We start from the raw sequence: 26,349 nt of genomic DNA on the forward strand, positions 1-26,349 counted from the left end.
TTAAATCGTACGAGTTGTGATAGGAACGGTTTGTTTGTGAGTTGGTATTATGCTACTATAGATAGGCAAGAGGAAGAAACGATAGTGAGGCTAGTCCAACGTGAGGAAGGAAATACCGTGTACAATCTATTAAAGGAGAAAAATAAATGAGAGTGATTGTTAACAAGAGAAAGAAATAAGAGGAATGAACAAGAGTTGTTTACAAGAGTTTTACAGAATCTAAAATTTTAAATTCACTCGTTTGTGTATTAAGGATGGACGAGAAGCAACTGTTCGCTCGATTCGGAGGGTCATGGGATGAGAAGTGTTGAATACAGAACTTTTCTTATATTTCTTATGATGATTTTACAAGAGGAAGCATCCTTTATATATACACCTATGATAGCTAATTAAGGAAAACATTATAACAGTAAAAATATACATATGGAAAGAATAGAAGTAAACCCAAATTACAGAGAATGAAATTATATATATAAGGTAAGAGGTTCTTTCCCATATTCGACACTCCCCCTCAAGCTGGGCAATATATGTTGATTAAGTCTAGCTTGATTTTTAAGTCTTCAAACATATTCTTGGAAAGGGCCTTTGTTAGTATGTCAGCAATTTGCCTCTTGGTAGGTATGTAGTTGAGTGAGATGCTTTTGTTTTCAATTTTTTCTTTAATAAAGTGCCGATCAATGTCCACATGTTTTATGCGATCATGATGGTCTGGGTCTTTGGTGATACTGATAGTAGCTTGATTATCACAGTGTACCTCCATTGGTTCTTCTGATTTAATTTTAAGCTTAGATAGAGTGCTTTTGAGCCACATTCCTTCACATATTCCTTGAGCTAGAGCTCTTAGTTCTACTTCAGCACTGCTTCTGGATACTACAGATTGTTTCTTGCTTCGCCAGGTGACAAAATTTTTCCAAACAAAGGTGCAATATCCGAAAGTTGACCTTCTGTCTGTTTTTGAGCTTGCCCAATCGGCATCTGTGAAGATTTCGTTGTTTCTTTTCTTAGATTTCTTGAAGTATAATCCCTCTCCTGGAGTTCCTTTCAAGTACCTGAGTATTCTGTATACAGCTTGCATATTGTCTTTTGTTGGAAAGTTCATAAATTGACTTACAAAGCTAACTGCAAAACAGATATCAGGTCTTGTGTGTGTTAGGTAAATCAATTTTCCAACTAGTCTTTGATATTGATCTTTGTTAACCAGTTTGTGATTGTTTTCTTTGATTATGTGATTGTTAGTGTCAATTGGAGTATTGGTAGGCTTGCATCCAAGCATTCCAATTTCCTTTAACAGGTCAATGACATATTTTCTTTGAGAAATACTCAAGCCTATTTTTTAGCGGGCTACTTCCATTCCTAGGAAGTATTTAAGATTGCCTAAGTCCTTTACTTCGAATTCCTTGGCTAAGAGAAGTTTTAGATTTCTCATTTCTTCTTCATGGTCTCCAGTAAAGATAATGTCATCTACATAGACAATGATAATTGCTATTTTACTTGTGCAAGAATGTTTGACAAAGAGAGTATGGTCAGATTGACATTGTGAGTACCCGTTTTCCTTTACCACTCTTGAGAATTTATCAAACCATGCCCTAGGGGATTGTTTTAGGCCATATAGGAATTTTTTGAGTTTGCAAACCTTATTTATAGTTTAAGTAGATCTACACCGGCCGGTATATCCATATACACTTCTTCTTCTAAGTCTCCATTAAGGAAGGCATTCTTTATGTCTAATTGGTGAAGAATCCAATCATTATTCACAACTAGGGAAAACAGGACACGAATAGTATTTAATTTTTCTCCCAAGGCAAATGTTTCTTCATAGTCAATGCCATAGGACTGGATGAATCCTTTGGCGACGAGTGTAGCTTTGAACCTATCTATTTCTCCATTAGCCTTGTACTTGATGGTGAAGATCCATTTACATCCTACTGTTTTCTTTCCTGGAGGTAGGTCTGTTATTTCCCATGTGTGGTTCTTTTCCAAGACCTTTATTTCGTCTAATACAGATTACTTCCAATTAATGTCATTGAGGGCTTCATAGACATTGTTTGGAATGTAAACTTGGGATAGTATGGTTGTGAATGCTTTAAATTTGGGAGAGAGGTTTTTGTAGGACAGGTAGTTTTGTATGGGATGCATCGTACAGGTTCTTACCCCTTTCCGTTTTTCAATAGGAAGATCAATGTCTTCATTAAGTGTTTCAGCTGTGGAGTTGGAAACGTGATTTTTCCGTATTTCGGTTGGGTTTTGATTGAGTACTGGTGCATGTTCAAGGGTGCTCTTCCTTCTAGTATAGACTATAGGGTCTTTCCTACTTTCTGATGGGCCTTGATTGGGAATATCCATTTCATGTGTATAAGGAACATATGCAGCACTCTCTTCAAAGAGATCTAGTTTTTGGGTTTCTTCGATTTCCAAAAGTTTTCCGTTTTCTATGATGGTGGAAGGTTCAATGGTGTCTTGTTTTTTGAAGTAAGGTTGGGTTTCAAAGAAGGTTACATCCATGGATGTATAGAACCTTTTTGTAGTTGGTGAGTAGCATTTATACCCCTTTTGACTTGGAGCATAACCGAGAAAGATGCATTTTATTGTCTTAGGATCTAACTTACTCCTATTGGGTCTATGATCTTGGACAAAGACTGTGCAACCAAATATTTTTAAAGGGACTTGAGAAAAAAGTCTATCATGTGGAAATACTTCCTTAAGTTTTTGTAAGGGAGTTTCGAAGCCTAATATTCGAGAGGGCATTCTATTAATAAGGTAGGTGGCTGTTAGAACCGCTTCTCCCCAAAAAAGTTATGGGATGTTAGCGTAACACATTAAAGCTCTAGAAACTTCTAGGAGGTGTCTGTTTTTTCTTTCCGAAATTCCATTTTGTTGGGGAGTGTTAGGACATGTACTCAGGTGGGCAATACCTTTTTCGTTTAGAAAAATTTTCAAGGAAGTGTTAAAATAATCCTTAGCATTGTCAGTGTGAAGAATTTGGATTTTAGTGTTAAAGAGATTGAAAATCATGGCAAACAAATTCTGGAATATGGAAGTAACTTTAGATTTTTCTTTCATTAAAAATATCCAAGTAAGTCTAGTGTGATCATCGATAAATGAAACAAACCATTTAGCTCCTGTTATATTCTGAACTCTAGGGGTGTTCAAAAAACCCGGTAACCCGACCAACCCGGACTACCCAACCCAAACTGTAAAGGTTAGGTTGGGTTAGATTTTATTTTGGGTTGGGTTGGGTTAAAAATGTTAAATTCGGGTTGGGTCTAGGGTTACCCCATTTAAGGGTCGGGTCAACCCGACCCGATCCGAATATATATATATATAAGTTAAAAAAACAGTCAAATTAAAAAAAAAAAAAAAAGAACCGGTGACCCAACCCGAAAATTTTGGGTTGGGTTGGGTTGACCCTCCAAAAAAGAATTAATAGAGTTCATTATTAGCCAACCCGAATTTTTGAGTTGGTTCACAAAAATCTTCCAACCCGACCCAACCTGGACTATGTACACCCCTACTGAACTCTACTAGGTCCCCAAACATCACTATGCATCATAGAAAAGGGATAAGAGGGTTTATATGCGCTTATCGGATATGAGGATCGAGCCAACTTTGCCATTTCACAAGACTCACATTGAAACGCCTGAGAACTTTTATTGAAAATATCTGGAAACATTCGTTTTAAATATAGAAAATTGGGATGTCCTAAACGATTATGCCATAACATTATTGTACTATCATAATTGTCTTTAGAAGCAACAAAAGTAGATGTACTAACATAATCATCTTTAGAGACAACAAAATTAGATGAACTAGATGTACTATCATAATAGTCTTTAGAAATAAAACGAGATTTGCTAAGACCTAACTCCTTGAGGCTTGAGAGCATTTAGTATGTAGAGACCCGAGGTTTCCTTAGCATTGTCAATCATCTTCCCCGAATTCAAATCCTGAAATATGCAATTATGTGAGTAGAAAGTTGCACTGCAGTTTTTCATAAACGTTAGTTTGCTTATGGAAAGAAGATTGCATTTAAGATTTGGGACATGCAACACATTTTCTAATACTAGATCTTTAGATACAAACACATGTCCAGTTCCCATTACTTTAGAATAGATACCATTGGCAATCTTTACAGTAATTTGACTGTTACAGCGTGTGTAGTTAGTTAAAAGTGAGATGTCACCTGTCATGTTATCTGATGCACCAGAGTCAATAATCCATGTACTACAATTTTATTTGGTTGCATTAAGGGCCCAAAGAAAGTTACCTGATCGTACCATTGTTGCTATGTTGGTTTCTGATTTTTTTTAGTAGGTCTCGGTTGACCGAATAGTTTTTGGAGAAGGTCCAATTGCTCCTTAGTAAACACATGATATTCAGGGTTGACGTTACCTTCTGATGATGTACTTGTTTGATAGGCCTTTCCACATATGCCTCCTGTACCTTTGTTGGGCTTCCAATCTGGAGGTTTTCCATGAATATCCCAACACACTTCTTTAGTGTGTCCTGATTTTTTACAGTATTCACACCATGGTCTTGGTTTTCGTTGCCTCAGTTTCTGTGTAGTTTTGGTTTCGATTGTAACGGTTATCATGTGTATTTGTACGTACCTCATTACTAAAGTTTCGAGCAAGTAAGGCTGATCCTTCAGGTTCTGAACTGGCAGTCACTCCTAACATTAGTTTCTTCCTACTTTCTTCTCTTCTTACTTCTGCAAAAACTTCTCTGATGTTAGGTAATGGTTTAATAGCTAAGATTCTGCCACGTACCTCATCAAGTTCTTTATTAAGGCCCAGCAGAAATTTGAACACTCATTTCTTTTCAACTATCTTTTTGAATGTAGCTTCATCTGCAATGCATTCCCACTTATGGCTTTCAAATACGTCTAGTTGCTACCAAAGTTGAGATAGTTGAGTAAAATAGTGAGTGACTTTCATATTCCCTTGCCGTAGCTCATGAATTTTGCCTTCAATTTCAAATGACTCTGCAGTATTTTCTTAGTCAGAATAAGTTTCACGAGCTGCTTCCCAGATTTTGCTTGCAATTGAAAAGAGTAAAAAACCTTCACCAATCTCTGTCGTCATGGAGTTGATTAGCCATGACATAACCATATTATTTTCTGCTTTCTATGTCTTGTATCTTTTATTAGTTTTGGTCTGGGATAGGATTTTTACTTGACAGGTAATCTTCCTTTCCTTTCCACATATGAACATCATAACTGATTGTGACCAATGTAGGTAATTCCTTCCATTTAATTTGTGATTAGTAATTGGAAGTACGGTCCCTTCAATATTGTTAGAATTTATGGATGCCATAAAAGATTGTTGATTGGCAAAATAATCGATTAAGCAGGAAATAGGGAAAAGGGGAAAAAACCGATGAAAAACTGATAAAAAATCGTCAAAGCTGGAAAAAAAATTGTCCATACCCGATTCTAGATCCGACTCATGCTTCAGACCCGAGATTTCACCTGATCCGACCCGACTTCGTTCACTCGCGGTTCCGTCCACCCAATCCGGCCCAGAAGAAACTGACCCGATTTTGACCCAACTTTGTTCGCGCGACCCGACTCAACTTAACCCGTTCCCTTGAGATTCTGTCGATGATGCTGCCACGATTTGGTTTTCGGCGATCTCCACCTATGATCCGTGACTACTCACGATCGGAGGCAAGACTTTTGGGAATCGGCACCCACAGTCGATGACTTCCGGTTGATGAACGTGTTCGTGGTCGTCGGATGAACATTTTTGTTTTAGAGAATATGTTTTTCTTTGGGTCGGATGGTCGTTGGATGAACGTTTTCGGATTGTTGGCTGGGTTTAATGCATTTTTCTTCGGACGTGAAGCTTCACGCAAGGAATCAATGGAGCTACTAGGTATGTTTGAGGTTTTCTGTTTTCTTTTCTAGGATTTCGGACGTGAAACCTATAGAAAAGATTTATAGGGTTGGCTCTGATACCATGTTATACAAAACTTTTCTTATATTTCTTATGATGATTTTACAAGAGGGAGCATCCCTTATATATACACCTATGATAGCTAATTAAGGAAAACATTATAACAGCAAAAATGTACATATGGAAAGAATAAAAATAAACCCAAATTACAAGAAATGAAATTATATGTATAAGGTAAGAGGTGATTTCCCATATTCAACAAGAAGAAACAATGCTATAATGGAAGATGTTTGAGGGGTATCCTATTGCCAATGACATTGAAGTATAGTGAATTAAGAGATCGATTATTTGACCTTATGGAAATTAATTATTCAAAGTTCAACTTGATAATGGGAGTGAAATATAAATAGGATTGTGAATGTCCTCATGTAATGATGAACGACCATGATGTTAAATTTCTACTTTTGAAGTTGGATCATAACAGACCAAGTGTTGAGAAAATCCATCAAGTGGCAGAATTTAGTGACATAAAGGCAGAATGCGAATCGATGCATGTGGGTGATATTAATAATGAACCAGATACTTTTCCATTAGTGGTATTGATGGAAGACGACAACATGAATCCATGGGATTTGTATACTCATGGCCGCAAGTGGGGTCGTAATGAGAATGTTGTGAATGAGAATATTACGAATGAGAACCTGGTGAATGAGACTCCGGCTACTAAAAGGGGTGATTCTGTCCTTGCTTTGTCCCTGATTCTCCATAATGACTGGAAATTTCATTGATAATGTGTATCGGCGAACTAAGGTAGTAGAAGAGAGTTTTCCTCCTAAAGTTCGACCATCTTCGAGTACTGTGAGAAATGGGGACCTGATCATGCAACCGCAATCTTCATCTGGATTGGATATTGAAGAAGGCCAAATTTTCTTTTGCAAGAACGATGTGAAAATGAAGTTGTCAATGTTGGCCATAAAGAATAATTTCGAGTTGTAGGTTAGGAAATCAAACAAAAAACTATATATTGTCTGATGTATCCACGAGACATGTAAGTGGGGAGTACGTGCAGTTAGAGTGGATGGTTGTGACATTTTCAAGATAAAAAAAAAATATACAGCTACCCACACGTGCTCGATTCAAGTCCTTAATCATGACCATAGGCAAGCTAGCGCGTTTGTAATTGGCCAGTTAATCAAAGATAAGTTTAGCGTTGATCGTGCTGAAACCCCATGCCATATCATTGAGGATATGCAGCTGGAATATGGTGTGAACATAAGTTACGACAAGGCATGACGTGCAAGAGAAACTACTTTCACTCTTCAAGGGTACTCCTGGGGAATCTTACGCCTTGTCGCATGTTTATGATGAAGCTTTAAAGATTCAAAATCTGGGGACCGCTTTTGAGATTGAACTTGAAGAATCTCAATACTTCAAATATGTGTTCATGGCACTAGGTCCTTGCTTAAAAGGGTTTAAAAGTTGTCGTTCGGTGATCGTTGTTGATGGAACTCATTTGAAAGCTAAGTAGAAGGCACAATGTTTGTTGGTGTTGCAATGGATGGTAATAACCAGGTGTAGCCTTTGGCATATGCTATCATCGACAATGAGACTGACCGATCATGGAAGTGGTTTATGAAAAATTTGAAAGCTTCAATTAGAGAATGCCTTAATCTTGTATTTGTTTCAGATCGACATCAGATATCACCAATGCAGTTGATGTTATATTCCCAACAACATTTCATGGACTTTGTACATTTCACTTAAAAAGGAATATCAATAAAAACTTCAAGGATGAGACGGTGGGCAAATTGTTTGATAGTGCAGCAAGAACGTGTCAGAAGTTTGCTTTCAAAAGATATTGGGACCAAATATTGGAGTTCAAGAATGGTAGCCTTGGAAAGTATTTAGAGGATGTGGGGTATCGAGTGATGGGCACAATGTTATCAATATGTGAATTGATATGGTAACATGACGAACAATAATGTCGATTGTCGAGTATTTCAATTCGGTGACGAAAGAAGCGAGGAAACTGCTAATCACAACACTAATTGAATACATAAGGTGTTTGATACAACAATTGTTCTATGAGCGACAAAATATTTGGTTAGTTAGCACATCGACACATTCAAAATATGCAAAGGAAATTATATCATTGGAGTGTGAGAAAGCCAGGCGATACCGAGTCAACCCAATCAATTGTTACAGGTTTCATGTGAAAGATGGTGGGTTAGATGGTATTGTCAGTCTTAACACACTTGAGTGTAGTTGCAGACAATTTCAGTGTTTGGAGATTCTGTGTTCACATGCTATTGCTGCAGCTAGAGAGCAGAACATCAACTCATTCACCCTATGTAGTAGGTTTTATTCTGTGAAGTCATTTGTCCTTGCATATGCAGAATCGATATCTCCACTTGGCCATGTGATTGAATGGAAAAAACCGCCGGAGTATGCTAATGTTAAGATCCTTTAACCAAAGAGTGTCGTTCATATTAGAGTGTATCAACATGCAGCGAAAGAAACAAAGATCAATAAGCATTCAAATTCACTAATTTTGGCATAAACTAAAGCATGTTCATCTAAAATAAGAGGGTTTGGGATCATACCTTTGTAGAACTCTTCAATATCTCGATCAATCAGCAATAGTCTTCTTCGAAGAACATCGTCAACCACCTCAAGATCTTCCCCACTATCCTTTTGGAGCTTTAGAACGAGTTGTGGGACTCAAGAACAGCTTGAAGCAATGAATAAACCAGAGAGAAGCTCACAACACCACTTGCTTGAAAAACTCTTTTTCAACCCAAAATTTTCTCTAAAATTTCTATTGAATGCATGCCTCAAATTCACTCCAATCTTCTTTATTTATTGCAGGTGAACATGCAAAGAAGAACACTGTGGGAACATTTGGCATGCAGAGTTGAGTTGAGATGAGTTGATAATTATTATAGGAGGAGAATAATTGGGAGAGTCAATGCGAATAACGAGGTGAGAAATGTGAGTTAACGCAAATAAAGAGGTAATAAACCTCTTTGATAATTGGTGAACCAAACGATGGGTGGGTTTATTTTACCCACCCAACCCAACCCAACTTAACTTGGGGGGCCAAACACCCCCTACATGAGTTGCAATTCATGCTTGGTAGAGGAGGAAATGGTGTTTGTGTGAGCATGTGGAAGATGGGTAATGGAAAAACTTGATTTTCCATTTTGTGCATGATTTTTAACTTTTCAATTTTTCTTAAAATCAAAACTGATTTTCAAAATATATTTTTGATTTTAAAACTAAAATTTTAATTTTATAAAATTAATTTTTAAATAATAATAATTAATTTAATATCAAATATTAAATTAATTTTTGCACAAATCCATCTTCATATATTTAATCATATTTAAATATATATTCTCATATTCCATTTAATTTTAATTTGAACGTTTCAAATTAGCTTATCAAGCTACTCTAAAGCTTATCCATTTACAAGCTAGTAGGGACCTCGCGGACCTACAGATCATGGGCTTCAACAATCTAAGATTAATCGGCTAAACTCATTAGACCGATCTAACCCTCATTCGTTAACTAATGGGTCACTCCACCATAGTTGAATTTCCCTCACTGTAGATATATTGTGTCCATTTAATATAACCATAATCAATAAGTTGATCATTCACAGGTTGTTCGTAATCACAACTAGGTCAATATAACCATTTTACCCCTGTGAATACATCTTATTCCTTAAGTTTCCATTGACTCTCTAATGAACAATTTTGATTCATAATCTCTATGAATCAAATCCTTTCTCTATCATGAGAAGGCGGGGCTCCGATTATTCAAGACCTGGAATCAGTACTTAAGAGAACAACCTATCTACTAACCCTAAATCGGGTAGAAGTGAATTTCATCTTGCAGGGCTATGTCCCCAGCTATTCAACCGGTCTTGTCCCCAAAATAGGAAGCTTATTGAGCAATGTTGTTGAACTACTCTCACCGTTTGCAGAACAAAGGATAATCCCGAACAAACAGGAGTTCATAGCAAGCTCAGAATTAAGATCGAGTTAACCTAGGTTACTTAATAACTGAAATAGTCAGTTTTAATAGTAAACGATCGTTATAAAAAAAGTGACTATTTTCCCAATCCAGTCTATATACAAACTCATCGCATAGGATGCCCCCACTCACATATCTCAACATGAACGATCTGTGGATCATATCGTTTGTAGCACTTTACAATATCTTGTAACAACTACAGAGTAGGCCACATCCAATAGTATTACTAGGATGAGATACCCAATTTCATCCATATACTTATTAGACCATTTTAGGCTATATACTGTTAACTTGATCCTGTTTATGTCACTACATAAAGTTACAGTATTCAGACTATAGCTATGGATAAGTTTATTGGATTTTCATAATAGAATGCAAAATCAACAATTTATTATTATTGATAAATAGAATGTTTAACACAAACTGCGAGTTCTAGGACATTTCCAACAGTTCAAGTAGAACAGAGGCGGGTACAGAGGATCCCGTCCGCTGGAGAATATCAACCCTCGAGAAAATGCAAACAATGTGGTGGTGTCGGCCACAATAGACAAACTTGTAATGAGCCACTCGTGAATATAAACAGTTTGTTAACATTCACAAGTTGTACTAATTTTTACATTCACAAGTTGCATGTTTTTTACATTCACAATTTGTACTATTTTTTATATTCACAATTTGCACAAATAAGTATACAACTTGAAAAATACAATCTAGTAAATGAATGTATCAGCCCATAGCTCACAAGCATATTGGAATCCAAAGTCTGCCATCTTTTTTTGAACCAACACCCCTTTCGTTGGAGATCTGGTAAGCATATGCTCAAAAAATTTTAAACAGAAGATACCACAATATAATGTGTTGTGACCTTGTATATCTCCCGTTTCTGCACAATAAACTTGCATGGGTCATGAAGTAAGTCTGGTTTCTTTTGATAAAGCATGCAAAAGTGAGCCAATGACGACAATGTATGTGTCAAAGGAGTCAACATTAGTGCAATATCATCCATTGAGATGTACGATGGCATGAAGTCTCCGTCCTCTATTCACATCAATCATGATCAAGATCCAATGTTCACGTAGGTTGATTGCACTATACATGTAGTCTACATTAGTCCTGTTGGGGTTGATGCCCTAAAGTCTCGCATCTTATAGTTTGTAAACAGTACATACGAACATCTGTGATTGTTAATATATGATATTTACTTCACAACTTGTTGTTTTGCTCATTTACTTGTTTTAGTTGCTTTACCACAAACCAATAAACATCAAATCCTTGGTTATTTGTATGTGACTCAAGTATGTATATGGTGACATACAAGTGGATCATGTCTTGAGTGATAACCAAAATGGTCTGTAGTATATGGATATAGAAGGGAAACTTTATCCCGGTAATGCTACGGACGCGACCCGCTTTGTGGAATGGTCACAAGAATTGTGACTTGCCACAGATGATCTGATCCTGATCATTCGTGTCAGGGACATACGAGCGGGGACGTCCTATACAAAGAATTTGTATAAGACCTGACCACGAAGTGTTAATATCTTGTTATATAACACTGTTCATGACAGAGACTTCACTTCACTAGGATGACCACAGGTAACATGACCTCAATCCTGAGTGAGTTGGGAACTCCTGCCATTGAGGCCGGTCCTTTGATTTGTATAGGTGTGAGTGGCCAAGTCGCCGATTCAAACCTACCATTTTGGGAATATGTCTAATTTGGGAGCTGGGAACTTAGCTACACAAAAAAGATTTCACTCCTTCCTGAAGCAGGGGTAAGTAGATAGATGGCTCCCTTAAGGGCTGATTTCGGGGCATGAACAATGTGGTGTCACACATCTTCTCTTGGCCCGAGAGGTGTTCACACATAGTTGGACTATATTGTATTGTTCATTAGAGGAATCAGTGGTACTTAAGGAGTGAGATGTAACTACAGAGGCAAAATGGTAAATTGGCTCAGCTGTACTTACGAGCATTTGTGAAGGGTCATCGTACTCATGATTGGTTATATCCAATGGACACATAAATATATCTGTGGTAAGAAGAGTTTAGATGTTGGTCTTTAGTGGAATTACTGACAGTTAACGGATGGTGAATCTAGGTAGCTTGGATAAAGTCGAGAACCACAGGTTCATTAGGTCACCTGGGTAGCTTGGATAAAGTCGAACCAGTGTTTGGATTAATTTGAAATGTTCAAATTAACAAGAGGAAGTACAATTATATATGATATAATTGGAATGGCTAATTATATAAGATTGACTAAATATATGAGATACATTATTTTGGAGGAAATTAGATATAAATACGATTTATATCAAATATAGGAAAAATACTATAGTAGATATATGATATCAAACTATAGGATATAAATATAATATGATTATATTTATTAAATAAATTAATTGATTAATAATTTAATAATTAACCAATTTTCACGTTTTGTAAGTGGGAACGTGGGCAGCGAGGGTTAAGGTAACCGGCGGGATACAAGTTGAAAATCTTTTTCAATTTGTGAAGGAATTCAATAGTACAAAAGAAAACCTGCGCCCAAAAGAAATCGTGAAAGATTGATCGCCGAGAGCCTATACGATAGATTCTCAATCATCTAAACGATTGTCTAATTCACGCATTCCCTAAACGATCGTACATCAATTTCCTAAATAATCGTCCAGTATTTCCTAAACGATCTTGTAGTTTTACTATATGATAAGTGTCCCCGCTATACGATAGCGAAGTTCTTCTCATGCGCGTTTTTCGTCTACACGATTTCTTCTCCTTCGTCTTCTACCAAACTCACCGAAGCCCACTCTCTGGGTTTTTGACGCCGAGGATACCTGGGTCTCCCTATTGGTGGTGTTATCCCTGACTCCTTGTTCATGTACGTTCAGATCGTGCAGTATCAGACGAGAGACTTGGGGGGGGGAGGGTGTTGGTAGATCGGTGGAGTTCTTCCGTTGCTGTGGATTCATATATTCGAAGATCGTCTTCCTCTGGTAATGAACCCCTCTCTATGCTTTATTGTATACTGAACATGCTGTTGTTGAGTTTTATTATGCATAACTGTTATTTTAGAATGTATATCGTTTATATTTCGGTCACTGTGAAAATCGGAGCGATCTAAACCCGCTCATGGAATTCTCGTTTGAGATCCTTCAAGCCCATCGTTGGTGATTCGGCTCCAAACCAAACACAAAGTTAGTTACACTGTCTTCTTTCACCCATACAGTCGTGGCTTCTTCCTGGTCCTATCGTATATGGCTCTGAACAAGTTTTCAGGTGTGAAAAAGTTCAAATGGCGCTGTTGGCAAAGAATGAATTAATTGTTAATGAACTAAGTATACAAAATGAATGAATGAATTAATTAATTGAAAAAACATATACATACTAATATTCCCTATGGGACGTCATGAACTTATTGACGCATATCGTGGGCTGAGCAAGCAACTTTCTCCTTAAAAACATGAATATGCTCTCAAACACCTACAAAGGAAAGTCCAACATGTTATTAACCAAAACATAGTACATGTAACGATATAAAACTTGTATAACAAAATTAGATTGTACATCACACTCGATCCATTCATTATCCTTCGTCAACTCATAAAAAAGTTCTTTTGCGCTTTTGCCCTTCCTAAACAAAGCCTCCATGTTGGGTATGTGAGGCTCCACATCATCGCTCGTCAGCCATTGTAGGAAGGCGTTAAACATTTCCTCTAGGACTGGATAACTGGATCATATCTAACCCTATCAACCATATTAGGAAGACAAACACCTGGATCATAGTACTTCCTCTTCAACTTCGGTCATTTCACTTCAACCGGAGGGGTATAAAGCTTAACCTTTTTCCTCTTTCTACCCATACGTCTTGAAGCCTTAGTGACCTTCTCGGGTTTTTTCTCCACCTTGATTTTCAACTTCTTCTTTGGAGGTGATATCGGGCATAGATGGATATCATCATCCGTAGAGGATGGATCTGGCATAGGTGGCTCGATGGCAATGGTGGTGGTGAGTGTGGCGTCAATAGTGGTTACAGGTACAATGGTAATGGTGTTGAAGAGGCCAGGATTGGAGATAAGGCGATATGAGTGGTGCTCGGGAGGTTGGGATCGGAAATAGGGTCAACAAGAGTGGTGTTTAAGAGAGTGGGATCAGTGTTAAGGTCGGTAGGATTCCTCTCAGCATGTTCTTCATCCACACCATCATGGTCATGTTGCTCTTCTCACCATCATGCCCACGTGACTCATCTTTCGCATTGTTCTACACATTACACCATATCATTAGTACATAACGCACGAAACACACCCACTCATCCACAAATCGTGAAATGTACATACTCGACGTAATTTTTGCAATATCTTAGTGATTGCCTGCAGTTGTACCTTCACCTCCCCCAAATCAGACTTCACTTCCACCAAATCAGACTTCACCTCTCCCAATGTAGTCTCTACTTCGAATGCTCATCCTATTTGAGTTGACATTGGGCTCTAGTACACGGTGATCTGACTCACGGATCTCAAATTCCTCTTCGTGGTAAGACTCATGCTCAAATTGGAAAGGCATATGGTCCCCCTCATGAGGTTCATGTCTACCAGATACCTCCTCCTGGTCAACGTCTGTAGGTTTTTCTTCTAAGCTCCTTAACACTGACAACATCAGATCCTTCTCCTGAAGCTCTAAATACATTGGGCGTTCGTCAACTCGAGTGTCCCTAAATTTCCTTTCTACATCGAACATCGTTAATGGTCTGATAACTAACTATATGAAAAATATATTGTAAGCAATGTTAAATAACGTTATATACTAAAACAATGTAAGGTGGTGCATGTTACTCACTGGAGGGGAGTTGAAAACATCTTTCTACAATAGCTTGTAGGACAATGAATGAGAGCATGACCACCTTAGAAATCGAGGCACGACATTATCGTTAAGTCGAACTGTAGCTCTCCCAACAATAGTGGATATAATCTCATATGCCCAAATCTATAAGACCATTTTAGTTATAAAAAAGTAATGACAATTCATTACACATTTATGGTAAAGAAAATGTAAGAATTGATACCTAGAATGCATGAGGAAATCCAGGTAGATTGTACTTTAGCATGTAACTTTTATTTGTTTTCACATTTTTCTTGTACAAGGTGACCTTGTCCTTTAATGCTTTCTTTAGACCATTGAAGGTTTGCTCCCATAAAATATGTCCCAAATTTAAGCTGTTGAAGTGTTCGAGGTCTTCCACATTATTCAACAACAATTTCTTAATGCTACTTTTTATCTTGTCTTTTCCTATCAATCCCAACTCATAATAATATACAAGGTAACTTTCACTCTATCCAAATCATTTTCGATAACGCCTTATAACATTCTTCAAACTTGGTGGGATGCACTTCCATCGCCATTAAATTCTTGAAATACTTCGACCGTAGAGATTCTGTCACTTCAACATTACAAACCAATTTAGTAGATGACCGCCAATAGGAAATCTTCCTTCGAAAATTCAACAATCGTCTCATCCAAGTCAAAGGTCATGGAATCAGGCATACTACTTTCCACCTCTGTCAATAATATGTGGTGGACTAGCGGACTATTTAAGACTATGTTCATATCCACTAATTTTCCAAACACAGTCCTCCTAAATATTCGAAGCTGCCTCTCTGTAAGTTTCCCTTTGATTATCTTATTTGCGATCCCAATGTGAGATGAAAGACTTGTAGCCTGTCCAGGAAAATGATCCTTTATAACAATCTTTAGATTAGCCATTACAGCTGCAGGTAAAAGAAAAAAAAAAAGAATTAGGGAAAAAAAAGGAACAAAATCACATTATCGAGCATTCTGGAAAACTCTCATTTTAATATCTCACTCATTCCTCTCGTTCTTCTCGTTTTTTCATCTTGTTCTTCATCTAGTTCTTTCTCTCGTTAACTTTATATAGAAATGGAATCACATGCAAGAAATGGAAAACGTAAACCACAATTTGTACCAGTGTTACCTTAACTTTTGGAGGTGTAAAAAGAAACAAACGAGACAGTTCACTAGTGGAAGAAGACTGTACGAAATTTTTTGGCATTCGATGGTACAGAAATCAAATCGCATGCAAGTTTTAGCATTCGATTTCAACTGTACTGAGAGAGATAAAATATCATACTGAGGGAGAGGAAAGAAAATGAAGAGAAAGGAATGAGAAAGTCTGAAATTTTAAATTTTAAACGTTCGATTTCATTCCGATGAAGAATGAGAGGAATGAGTATAAAACGAGATGAACGAGTGAGAAACTAGGGTGCACACATGTCTTTGAATGTTTTGAGGATTAATGGATATTTCACATATGGCGAACGTTATCAGAAGGCCAAAATTCGAGTGTTTTTTAAAGATGGGCCAAATTTCAAGTGGGCCTCAAAATTTGACCCATCTGTACGAAATTCCCAAAATCAAAATCCTCTGTTGGTGTTCTGATACGTAAAAATCTGTATGTTTAAGCTGTTGCTAGGAATATGATGTTGATCTGTAGTGATATGAACTGTTTATTAGGTGCTAAGGATACAGATTTACAGAAGTATGTTGGTAGTAGTTGTCATGAGAGGGTTGACAACTGCTGTCTTCACATCTCTTCTCGAATTAGGAAGGTAATCTGAGAAACCCCATTCTGAAAAATCTCGTTCAATAAAACTCCGTTCAACAAAACACGGTTGAAATGAACCCCGTCAAAGGAAGTAATCATAGTTGAGATGAAGTTTAGATTTTAAAGAATTCACTATTGTATATTTAAGGTATTAACGATTTGAGGCTTCAGACAGATGATTTTGTGAAAATTGTCAAATTATTGGTACACTGACAAGCAATCACATCACAAAGGAAGAGCGAGAGCAAGAGTGAGTAAAGCGAGAGCCAGACAAATATCTTGAGGAGGTAATTCCTGTAATCTGGTATGGAGATAACGTTAACAAAGCGTCATTTGACATTTTTTTTAAAAAAGGCCATTTGGCATTTTGGGCCCAATATTTGGGTCATCCATACAAATTTTCCAAGAAAATAAGAGATTATTGTTGGATTTTTAAACAAGTGCTCAAGTTAAACTCATCGGTTGCCAGCGTTTGAAATGTCAAATGGGTAAATATCGAGATTTTAATTTTATGAAAATTTTGATATAAATATCGATAAAATATCGATTTTGATAGATATTTCTAGAAAAATTATAAAAAATTTAAAAAAATTAACGAGTAAATAAATATTTTGTGATTTTCAACCAAATTAACATGCCTATTATTTATATTATATTTTTAATAGTGACATTTTTATGGTAATTTTTTGTGTTTCATAGATTTTTCTACGGAAAAATAGATTCACCCCTCGTGTAAATGTCGAATCCATGGAAACGTGAAATACCTATCAAAATATTGACATGTCATGAAAATTTAATACTATGGTTGTCACCACCTACTCTTTAAAAGAAAAAAAAAAAAAACTAAGTTCTGATTTTCTTTAAAATCGCAATATTTTATTAATAATCTCATAAAATAAATATTTTTCTAAAAGAATTTAAAATATACAATATTTTTAGAAAAGTACTAAAGATGAAGAGGGTTGTCTTTTTTTTTTCCTTAAGAGTATAATTGCAGAAATATTTGCTTTCTTTCCTCATTACTTCTACGTATCCCAACAATACATTCTTTTTATTATTAATCTAGAATTCAATGAATTCATTGAGTTGCAAATAAAATTAAGTGTAAAGATGATTAAATGAAAATAAAGTTAGTAGAATATTTAAATTAAATTTCAATTTGAACAAAATTTAAAAAATGTATTTTATAATAATTTATAACCCGTAAAACTAATTATGGTTATCTATTGGGAATCTTTATGTTAAAATTTTGTATATTAAAATTTTTATGTTAAAATTGTTATGAGTTTCCGGCCAAATATGTGTTTTATAATATATTTATAACCCGTGAAACTAATTATGGTTATCTATTGAAAATCTTTATGTTAAAATTTTGTATATTAAAATTTTTATGTTAAAATTGTTATAAGTTTGCGACCAAATATGCCTCAATATACTAAATTCCTTTTCATCTTCTTAAAATCTAGTAAGTTAATTATAATAATTTTGTTTTGATTAAATGATATTCTATGTTTCTTATCGATATTTTTAATGAAATATCTTATAATTATTAAAATAACTTTTTACAAAATTACAGGAACATAAAAGTAAAATATCATACTTTCTATTTATTCTTCATGTGTATCTAAATAATAAATATTAATTTGTTTGATTTCAAATCATTTTGGTTTACTTGCATCTGACGACTACATTTTTCTCATTTTTTTCCAAATATCATATCAAACGACTTCTACTATCTAGTATGATTACATAAAAAGTGTATATGTTAAAGGTTCTGTTTGTTAATATTTTATTTTAGGAAAATTGAAATATGTTTTTTTTGTTTTGTTTTGTTTAAGTTTATTTCAATCAATGTAGACTTGCTAATTTGTGTACTTTTTATTTCATAATTATTTCCATAAGGTAGACAAGGCTTTATGAAATATTTTTACCCAATTTTAAGAACTTACAATTTTGTCCATTTACATTATCCCAATGTATAAACTTAATTATGGGAAAACACGCATGTTTTAGAGGTTTAAGTTTGGTTTCATTTGGGTGTTTGAGTTTTGATCAATTCTTTTATAATTATTATTGGTCGTCAACTATCGATCCTAATTTGTTATTAACAAAAAGAATAATTTAAAAAGTTTGGTTTTTTTTTTCCTAATTAGATATTTAGAGGTAATCTTTACACATATGTTTCACCACGCATCTTTCGAGTCACACTTATGTGTCTTAGGATTCAAAAACAATAATTAAAAAGTTAATGTTAAAGAGAGGTACGATTAGTTTGCTATATTTCTTCTATGAATTAATTTTTTGAACAACCTGAGATTTTCTACCTTATGGTAAATTAGGGCATAGCCCGAAACTTATTATTAGTTGACGCATTATAAATTATATTGTTAAAAATTATGTAGTGTGTTGTTTTATTGTTGTAGAGTTTCTCAAATCACCCGTCACCAATATTGAAGGAATCATTGTGGAGGTTCTCCAACTCTGGCAGACACGGTGGGGCTCAGCCTCTTAGCATACCAAAATAGTAATAAAATAGCTGTCAGCAAAATAGGCAAAACCAAATTGAGGAAGACTCCATGAATCACCTCCTTCAAGCGTCGTCCTTTTGGAATTGTAGGCTTGTTGTTGATATTTGGAGCGTCTGTATCGGGTGCGTTGTCATTAGCAACCGAATTAGTTTGCTTTGTTTCTTCCAAATTTGGCTTATCTAGAGTGTCTTTAGCCTGTTGTTCAGGGGTTTGTTGATCGAGTGTGTGTAGCTTGGAGTGGTCCAACAATGGCTGGCGGACATGAAGGATGCCACCCTTGTATTTGGCAGTAATGTTAGCGGTGTCGCAGTTTGATGGGATTTCAAACTCCTTGTAGAAGCGCTGCCATGTGTGCTTGGAGTTCCTGTAAGGCCGCTCCCCACTAACCCTCAACTTTCCTTTCGAGGATACCTGAACTTTAATATGCTCCTTACTGAAACCTGTTGTGCATAGTTAGTGACACCACAAAATTAAAAGGTCTTTATTTCTTTTTTCTTCGGATATAAAACATATTTTGTTTAGTACACTCCGTATTTCAAATCATAATCGATTTAAAATGGATTCTACGTTGAAAATTTCTTATTATGCTCTTATGAAATGTTGTCTAATTAAGAAGATTGAGTTTTAATTGATACAATTTTTTAATAGATGTGAGATGAGAGAATAAAACCTCTAATATCGATATTTATAGTACAAACTTTGTGCCATTACAATTTAAAATAATAACTTGAATGTCAAGTCACATGATTAATTTAATTATAGGTTTAAATACTAGTTTGGTCTCATACTTTAGGTTTTGATTCATTTTGATCTCTATACTTTGAAAGTGTTTATTTTGATTTCGTACTTTTGATCCTTATACTATGAAAAAATGACCATCATAGTTCTTTCCTTTTTAATTTTATTTTATTTTCAAGGGATTAAAATAATCACTTTTTTTTTTTAATATATAAGGACTAAAATGAACCGAAATTGAAAGCACAATAATCAAAATAAATATTTTGAAAGTAAAAAAATCAAAACGAACCAAAATTGAAAATATAGGGACTAAAATGAACATTTTAAAATGACCAAAATGAACTAAAACCAAAGTATAGAGATAAAAAGTATTATTTAAACCATAATTATATTTATATTTTTATCTCTCTTTCCATTTATTGACTTAATTAAAGGCCCAATAAACATCCTCACAAAAAGAAGCCCAATAAACATAAATTGATATCAATGGGGGGAAAATGTGATTGGAGGATTAGAAAGACTCTTATTCTAATACATACAACCAGTGAACAGAATTAACAAGAAAGAAGAAAAATGGTTACAATTAGGGGGACAAAGACAAACCAGGGATGTAAAGGGTGAGAATGGTGCAGCCATCCTCTTCCGACCGCTCGACCGGAGGTTCGAAATCTTCGTAAGTCCGGTGATGTTTGGATGCCATGTTGTATTGATTTTGAGGATGAGGAGAGGACGAACTAAAAGAAATTTATGGTATTGGTTTTATAGAGATGGGGAAAGGGTTAGGCTTATGATGAGCATTAAATAATTAAGGTATGAAAGACATATTTCTTGATGTGGGGGAAGCTGAATGTTCTTTAATTTGGCTTTCTTCGGTGTATATACCTTTACCTTGTTTTATAATCTGCAATTACATTTGAACAGAATATGGAATAATGTCCCTCATTTAAAGGTGTGTGTGTGTTTTCTCTTTTTCTTAAATGAATTCGCCACCAAGCTTTGAATCTATCAATCCTCCTCTTCTCTTTCTGCTTTCTTGACGTTGTTCCCACCAAGTTCAATGCGAGGGTTTTTTTTTAAAATAAATAAATAAATGTAAGATGGATTTTAAAATTTACGAAATGATATATTATTTTATTTTTTAATACAGCAACTATTGACTTTTAGGGAGGAAAACTATATCAATTACCGTTGAGCTAAATTCAATTCGGCCACTAGATATATTATTAGTAATTATCCATTATCATATTTTGTAATTAAAATGTTGTATTTATAAACAAACATTTATAAGCTAATTAAGAGTTTTTAAATAATGGTTTAAAATGAGATCATTTTAAATAATGGTTTACCTGAAAATAGGGGGAAAGTGAAAATTGCCTTGCTCTTTGGGATTAAGGTTTTTTTTATCCTTTCTTGCATCATATTCGGGTGAAAATATCAAAATGAAACTCATGCTTGCAGATTAGGCCTCTCGCTCTCAGTCTCTCTTCTCTTCCTCACTCTCTCCCATGCAGATCAAACTCCTCTTATTTTCTCGCTCTCACACTCCCCCTCTACAACACAAATCATAAGAAAAATGATGGAAAACACGGAAGAAAGAAGAAAGGAAACCCACAGAAGAAGATAAAAAGATGTGTGAAGGAAGAAAGAAAAGAGAAAACTTGAGGTAAAAACGGAAGAGATGAGAAAGAAGAAGGGAAAGAAAAGAAAAGTGAAGGTGGAAACATCGGAGACAAGGAAGATTAAAAAAAAAAAAAGAAAGAAAAAATTGATTAAAAGACCCATACTCAATGCCCGAAATGATTTTTGCCTTACTTTTTAAAATTGAATTTTGACCTTTTACTTACCTCATCATCAAGTAATTTTACAAAATTACCCTTATTTCTTCATCATCTTCTTCTTCACCTGGTGCTCTTCTTCTCCGATATGACCAACTTTGATGAGACCACACACCAGTTTCGACGAGTCCACAAGAGCAATTTTTGTCATCTTCTTCTTCTTCTCTCCCTCTATTCAACTTGTGTTGTAAAGCGAGAGTACAAGAGCAATAGTAAGAGAGCGAGAGTAAGTGATGCACCCCCAAGATTACCTCTTTAACCTAGAAGAAGATTGGAAGATAGTAAATACCAACCCTTTTATGATACTTAGTGCTCACTTGATCTTATTCTTCCTAGTAATTCTTTATAACAATTTTAACAATAATATAATTTAAATTTATTATTTATTCAAACCACCCATTCTAACATTCATATAAATTATTTACAAGTCCCAACTCAATTAACATAATTCTAAGATACTGGAATTATATGGGAAGACCAACGCAAATGCAATGGCAAACCTCGACTTCAAGTGGCACTCGAACTCTTACACTATCTTGGGGAGGGGGGAGGGGGGAGAACAAAACATAAAGAATGAGTTGAGAAGCTCGGTGAATGGTGTTTTTAATAGGAAAATAAGGTATTTCTTTTTTTAAAAGACATTTATAAAATCATTTAAGTCAATCTCAAACAATTACAAGGTATCCAACAATGTAATTAATTCCATAACATAAACATAGACAAAATGTCACACCCCTTCTTAGATTACCCTCCTAATCCGAAAAAAGATGTGAAGACTGCAATTGTCAGCCCTCTTATGATAACTACTGTCCAACATACTCCTAAAAACTTGTCCTTAGCACCTGCTAAACCGGATTAGCAGTTATAATTCTCTAGAACTTAACATACAAACTCAGCAACAACTTAAAACATACAAATTACTACTAATCAAAATATAAACTTCAACATACTTAATAATTTTAGGAAAAAAAAAACTTATTTACAACATTTGTTCAACAAAAACTCTACCCTGTTTCCCATGACATGAACATAAAGACTGGATTATCAAAACACAATGAGCCACCTAAGCTTCATACTTTCTGAAAGGGCTGAGAAGTGACTGACTGGCAGAACTGCTAGGCCTCGGGATTTCGACTGCTACCTAGGAAGGAAAACATTAAAAAGAGTGAGCTAGAAATCCCAACGAGTGACTTCCTTTAAAAAAAAACATGCTTTCATAACTCATAGTATAAACAACTTTAAAATAAAACATTCTCATTAACATACCAAGGTTCAGAAATAACATTTAAGAAATAAATAAAACATTACATAAAAATCCTGGTTTAAACTCATCAACATATCCTGTAGAATGCCTCTACTCCCTCGCCTGAACATGCGAGAGAGCCATTTTGCTCAATCGCTAATAACCTTAGTTGAGAGAAAGCCATTTTTCTCGATCTCATCAACGTTGATAACATAATTCTTACGTGCACGTAGAACTGAATAAGATTCTGCTTACCTTACCCTACCTTCGGTAGCAAGGATCATCATATAACGGGTGCCTTACCATACCTTCGGTACCAAAGCTTAGGAGTAGGTTTTCATATCATTACACATGTTAATGTCATTTAATAGCATGCTTCCAAACTTATACAAATCAATGGATAACTCATGTAAATGCTAAGTCATGTCATAAAAAATCAAGTAAAATACACGAGGATTTCTTATAACATTTTCTTTAGAAACATCAGTCATGCATTTAACTAAATGTCCATTACTAAAACTATGCATTGAACATTGAGATAAGAGCAACTATGCATTGAGTATTCATAAGTAAAACACTTAGAAAGTATTTTGAAAACTAGTAACTCACTGTCTTAAGCTACTTATCTAAGGGGTCTATAGGCCTCCTATAAACCCCTGAACTTGTTTTACTAGTTAATTAAGTTTAAGTCCTCTTAATTAAGAGTTAAAGATGTATATTAACATCAATGAAAAGAGTAAGTTAAGTGTGTATAATGAATAATGCGTCTGAAATTTAAGAGAAGGAAAATTTTCTAAGTGTTCTAACTAATATGCGTTCAGGTTATAAACATGGTTAACACATAGAGAGTTGGAGAAGTCTATTAATGGTAAACCAGGAAAAGTGCAAGAAAGTATGTTAAGTGTGGAACGCTGAGTTCTCGGGTGAAGTAGAAAACAAGTTAACACTAAGAGAAGGAGAGAGGGTTCCATGCATTGGAACTATGAGGTGCCACGCAGCCAGTCCGGTTGAACTATGTGGCCAGAGGTCCAAGAAATGGGGTGTTATGGCTAAGTACAACAAAGTGGTATGAAAGATTTATGCAACCAACTTTGTATATCAATGTTGAGGCTAAGTTGACAAGTGATGCGGTAGAAGAGCATGCGTTGAAGGAAGAAGACTTGGGTAGCCGCAAGGCCATGCGATAAATTTTAAGCTAAGGAATTCAACTTAATTAACGAGTAAGTAAGTTAGGTGGCAGCCTTGTAAACGTCAATGAAAGGATAAGTATGTCAGGTGGCAATTAATTAAGCAAACTATTCATGCATGCTCAAGTATAAATAGGCTTAGCAACGAAGGAGACTGATTTGCCAAATGTTTTCCTAGCGCCTAAGTGAGGAGTATTGTTGCCATTTGAAGATTTTGAAAGTTGAAGAATTTTCGGCTAGCTAAAGGAAAATTTGAGAAATTTCTAATCGATTCCGGAAGAAATAGTGCTCAAATTCTAAGGTAAGTAAAAGTTAAGATGCTTTTTTAGCAATTTCCTAAGAGGGAATTTAGGTTTTGTGAATGTTGGAATTAAGTTAAGAAATTTGGAAGATTGAATCTGGAAATGATGTTGTTGATGAATAAGCAGGTAGCTGCATATGAAGAACAAGTAAGCAACTCACCCAGTAATGTTATGCATTGACGCATATAGCATAGTTAATCTACAACGAAGATGCTTTGAGTACGTCGCATAAACTAAGAAGGTGTTTCAGCACTTATCCGACCACCTTGAGGAAGGATTTTCGATTATCAGCCAAGTTATAAGGTAAGATGACTAAGGATAGCCGATGCAGTGAAGATAGTTTGATGCGTCGAACGTAGTTTTGATGCGATGACTTTAATATGCAGTGAAGTTAAGTTATGTGTTAAGCTCAAAAGGGAGCTAAGTATACTGACCAAGGGATCTTTTCTTTTCAGGGAAAATACAAATAGAAGAGGTGTATAACCCTTTGGATAAGTAGCTTAAGACAGTGAATGACAAGTTTTAATAAATGTTTTTCCAATATTAGTTTTATGAACGGTTTTAACGCATAGGCATGTTATATGAGGTTTTTATATTATGATTTTATTCGACGCATGCCTTAAAATGAATATTGATTGCATGATCCATGCTTTTAAATGATGAAGTTATTTATGAGTTCAACATGCATTTTCCAGTAAGCCTATGCCATGTTTTACTGCATGATGAAATTTATCGAGGAAACAACGTAAGTATACCCTATGTTTTACAAGGCACTATGCGTTGATATGAAATCATGAAGTATGAATATTTCCAAATATGTATTATGTATATGATTCTATATGTTTAAATGTTGGTGCCTTGTACAAATCCTACTCCAATGTTGGTACCGAAGGTATGGTAAGGTACCCAGATTTCAGTGATGTTGGGATCCTTGACACCGAAGGTATAGTAAGGTGATCAGGATTCAGCTCTGTGTGCACGTATGACTATGTTATCGATGTTGATAAGATCGAGAAAAAGGGCTCTCTCTCAACTAAGGTTATTAGGGATTAAGCAGAAGGGCTCTCCCATATTTTCAGGCAATGAAGTAGTGGAGTTTTCAGGATGATGTTAAGGAATTTTATTTTAGGGTTTTTACATGATGTTTTTTACAATTTCAACTCCATTTTCAAAACCCTTATTATGATTTTATAATCATTTCCTTGATAAGTAAGTTCATGTTATTTATGATTTAAAGTATGTTTGTTTAAGATAGTCACTCTCTGGGCTTTCCAGCCCACTTTTTAAACATGTTTTCCTCCCCAGGTAGCGTCGACGTCCCAAGGCTTAGCAGTTCTTTTAGTCAGTCACTTCTCAAACCCACAGAGAGTGGAAATTTAGGTGGCTAATCATGTTCTGTTATTTAGTTTTATGTCCATGTCATGGGGAAAGGGTAGAGTTGTGTCGAACAGATGTTGCTTATGGGTTGGTTTATGAGAACTGTTATATATGTTGATGTTGATATTTCTTATTAGCATTAAATTATATGTTTAAAGTTTTTGCTGAAATTATGTATTAAGTTTTAGAGAATTATAAACTACTAATTAGGTGTAAGAGGTGATAAGGATACGGGTTTTCAGAAGTATATTGGGCAGTAGTTGTTATACGAGGGTTAGTAATTGTTGTCTTCACATCCCTTCTCGGATTAAGAGGATAATTTGGGGAGGGGTGTGACACTTTCCCTATTTGCATCTATATGAAATAAGGAAAGATCCCTTGGTCAGTATAATTAGCTCCTTTTTTCTTAACGCATAAACTTAACTTCATCGCATACTAATAATTCATCACATTACAACTAGGTTCAACGCATCATAACCCATGTTCATCGCATCAACTATCATTAGTCATCTTACCTTATAACTTAGTTGGAATTTGGATATCTTTCCTCAGGGTGCTCGGATAAATACTAAAACACTTTCTTAGCCTATG

At 35.3% G+C, this 26,349-nt stretch overlaps 1 protein-coding gene across 1 annotated transcript; it reads right to left on the reverse strand.

Annotated features, from left to right (window-relative positions):
* Positions 1-18,765: 18,765 nt before the first annotated feature.
* LOC120089195 (uncharacterized) lies at positions 18,766-20,580 on the reverse strand. Its single transcript, XM_039046608.2, has 2 exons — positions 20,418-20,580; positions 18,766-19,516 (listed from the first exon to the last, which is right to left on the reverse strand). Exons 1-2 carry the CDS (start codon positions 20,512-20,514, stop codon positions 19,008-19,010), a joined length of 606 nt encoding a protein of 201 aa, XP_038902536.1. The 5' UTR covers positions 20,515-20,580; the 3' UTR covers positions 18,766-19,007.
* Positions 20,581-26,349: the final 5,769 nt, after the last annotated feature.

Source organism: Benincasa hispida, chromosome 10 (assembly GCF_027475165.1).
Source record: "Benincasa hispida cultivar pf3 chromosome 10, pf3_genome.v1.1, whole genome shotgun sequence".
Lineage (NCBI taxonomy): Eukaryota > Viridiplantae > Streptophyta > Magnoliopsida > Cucurbitales > Cucurbitaceae > Benincasa > Benincasa hispida.